Consider the following 2,946-nt stretch of genomic DNA (forward strand, 5'->3'; position numbering starts at 1 on the left):
AGTAAAAATCAATACAATAAATAACCAACAGAAGGGAACGATAACATCAAGACAGTCAGAGAGAAAAAGGCCTCAAAGGATGCTTTAAAAAAATCAAATTACTTTCTAGTTTGAGGGAAAGTGAGACAGAGAGACTGAATGCAAATTAGTCTGTCAAAAGTGTCCCGGTCAAAGGTTTCTCTGCGCTGGTGGGGTCTTTGTGTTTAGAGCGTCTGTGTCTGTGTTGAGCCTCCCAAGTAGTGCCGCGTTAGGAGGCCTCTTGGGTGGATGCAGCCTGCCCATGACACACAACCACACACACACACAACACACACACACCACCTACCCAAACTGGTCCGTACGGATGCTCTATCACACACATTCTTTCCTTTCTCTGTCTCTCTCTCACGCACACTCGCGTGCACTCTCACATGCACCAATCTCTCACATGGCATCACATGGCTGCTCTCTATAAAACAAATTGAAATGCCAACGCAAAAACCACAACAAAATTCTATAAGCAACTAAAAACAGTCACTGCAAAACATTTTCATCTCTCTATAGCCAAAAAAAAAGAAGCTTCAGGCAAAAAAACGCCGACAGCACCAACAAACTACCGAGAAAATTACCAACAACACAAACAGCCGATTATATAAACAATGTTTTCCGTGTACTAAAAAAAAAACACAGAAAAAAAGACAACATAATATTTCATTGTGCCTCCTCCTATGTAGAAAACCCCAGCGCTGCCTGAGAAGAGAGCAGAGCAGAGCAGAGTGGGAGAGCGAGGGGAAAACAGAGTGAGAGAGAGAGAGCGGCAGAGAGACGAGACGGGGGAGAAACACAACTTACCTGCTGTTGTTGCAGATGCAGCAGCTCGACTGTGCTTACTTCGCTGCTCGTGTCACCAGCGCTTGATCTCCCATCTCTACTGCCAGCCTCTAATTGGCTGCTGCTTAGGGTGCTCATTCCATTTTGACTCATTGAACTGTTGCTTATTGTCTCTGTGGCCGACTCCTGCATCATCATGATTTAAAACCTAGAAGTGATTAAGAGGCACCGGTTAGGGCTCTTCTTGTTACAATTCCCCCTTTTTCCCTCCTATTTTTTTTTTTTTTTTTACGCTTCCATTATCAAGCCCTCAGTCCCCCTCTGCAAATTAAAGCATTTAAAGAAGAGGGAGGGGGGAAAGGAGAAGGGGGGAGGATGCAGGAGGAGCAATTATGCATTCATTGTGTAAATGAAGCAATACAAAGAGATGCACGTCCTGGTACTATTTAAAATGGGAGGGGTACCTAAATGTGTTTTTTATCCACTAAAATTTTGGCATAAATTTAAGCACAAGGCTTTAAGGAAAAAAAGTTGCATTATTTTTGTCGTTATTTGTTTTTTGTTTTAATACACAAATACAATTGTGGGAAATTAAGACAAAAATATGCTTGGACAAATATGTGATTCACAAATGAGTATATGCTTAATTCTTAATATCTCCCTCACACTTTAGGACAGCCAGGCTACACAGACAGAACAACAGAAGCACAGGCACTCCTAAAATATTTGCCGTCTTGAAGCTGTCAGATTTTTAGTGTGTGTCGCATGTGAATGAAGTTGCCTAATGACGCAAAACTAATCATGCAAAATTAAAATTTGGTGGTGGGGAGGAGGAGGAGGCACCAAATCACATGGTGCAGGGCTGGTGATGAACACTATAATGGGTTTGTCATCTTTGCTGTGGCTAAATAAAATCTGCCTCACAGGCTGCCATAGAGGCAGGATGCTCATATGTCATTCATTGGCTTCCTTTTTTTCCCCCTTCTTCTTTAATCAAACCTTATATATTAATTTATTTTGTGACATTTAAAAAATAGCTTTTCTCAACGGGACACAATTAAACCAGTGCTGAGCTGCAAGCAAACTATGTGGTGGGAGATCTACAATGCAAGACAAAAAAAATTAACAGTAAATAGATTTTGTATTAATTTTCTCGGCATCTATTAGATATGGAAAACTGGTGAAAGAAAGAGAAAAAACGAGGGAAGAAAAGAAAAAAATCTATCACGAATATCACTAATGATTGTGCTAAAAACAGCATAAATTATGCATATTACCTCCTCTCTCTCCAGTAATAAATGTTTTATCATTTCCCCCGCATTTAATGCTCTGTACCTTCAATGGGGCGGAGAGGAGCCCCACCAACATCAGTCGACATTCTCACAATAAATAAAAGACACTCAGACCCAACAAACGGCAACTCAAAATGCACTCCAGAATTATGGACTTTGTGCTGTCTCCATTTGGAAAACAATATATTTTTAATATTAAAAATTGAAATTTGAAAACATTTGAGACAATTCATATTTCAGAAGGATAAAAAACACTGCCTTATTGAGGAGGTTTGCTTACAGAAGCTGTGTGGCCTTATTTCAATTCCTGTTTTTAACAGTTTTGCCACTTTCACATTTAAAACACATTTCTACAGCTTTTTAATAAGGGAAAAACAAAGTTCGAGTGCAAGAGAACCGAATACCATATGATCCACATACATGCAACAAAAAGAGGGACGGATAATTATGCCTGTGTGTGTGCATGTGTTTTTGTGAGCATTTGAGCCCAGCCCACATGGGTACCGTGTGTATTCTTTGGCCCAGTAAATACGGTTTTAGTAGAAGTGTGTACACGTCCTTCAATGTGTTTGTGTGTGTGTGTGTGTGTGTGTGTGTTTGACGAGGGGCAGATACAGGACAGGCCTTAAAGGATGTCCACAGCCAGGATAAACAGGATCCAGGCAGGGAGAACAAACAGGGCTGAGCTGTTACACAGAGCAGGGCGACAGCTGCCCGGGACACAAGTAAATAGGGAAGAGGCCAGGACAAGGCGTGCTTGTGAACAAACAGGCCCCTGTTTAACACCGCACCACTCACTACTGATGGAGAGAGACGCACAGAAAGAAGACAGAGAGAGGGGGAG

General features: G+C 41.4%; 1 protein-coding gene across 1 annotated transcript in view; it reads right to left on the reverse strand.

The window, feature by feature from the left end:
• foxp2 (forkhead box P2) overlaps nucleotides 1-2,946 on the reverse strand; it is a gene marked incomplete in the record, with an annotated part of 99,674 nt that overhangs the window by 60,324 nt on the left and 36,404 nt on the right. Inside the window, 1 exon segment of the mRNA XM_035675935.1 lies at nucleotides 832-1,018. Coding sequence (XP_035531828.1) covers nucleotides 832-1,008 — 177 coding nt within the window.

The sequence above is a fragment of the Morone saxatilis genome, unplaced genomic scaffold, assembly GCF_004916995.1.
Source record: "Morone saxatilis isolate NCDOM2014 unplaced genomic scaffold, NCSU_SB_2.0 Contig10, whole genome shotgun sequence".
NCBI lineage: Eukaryota > Metazoa > Chordata > Actinopteri > Moronidae > Morone > Morone saxatilis.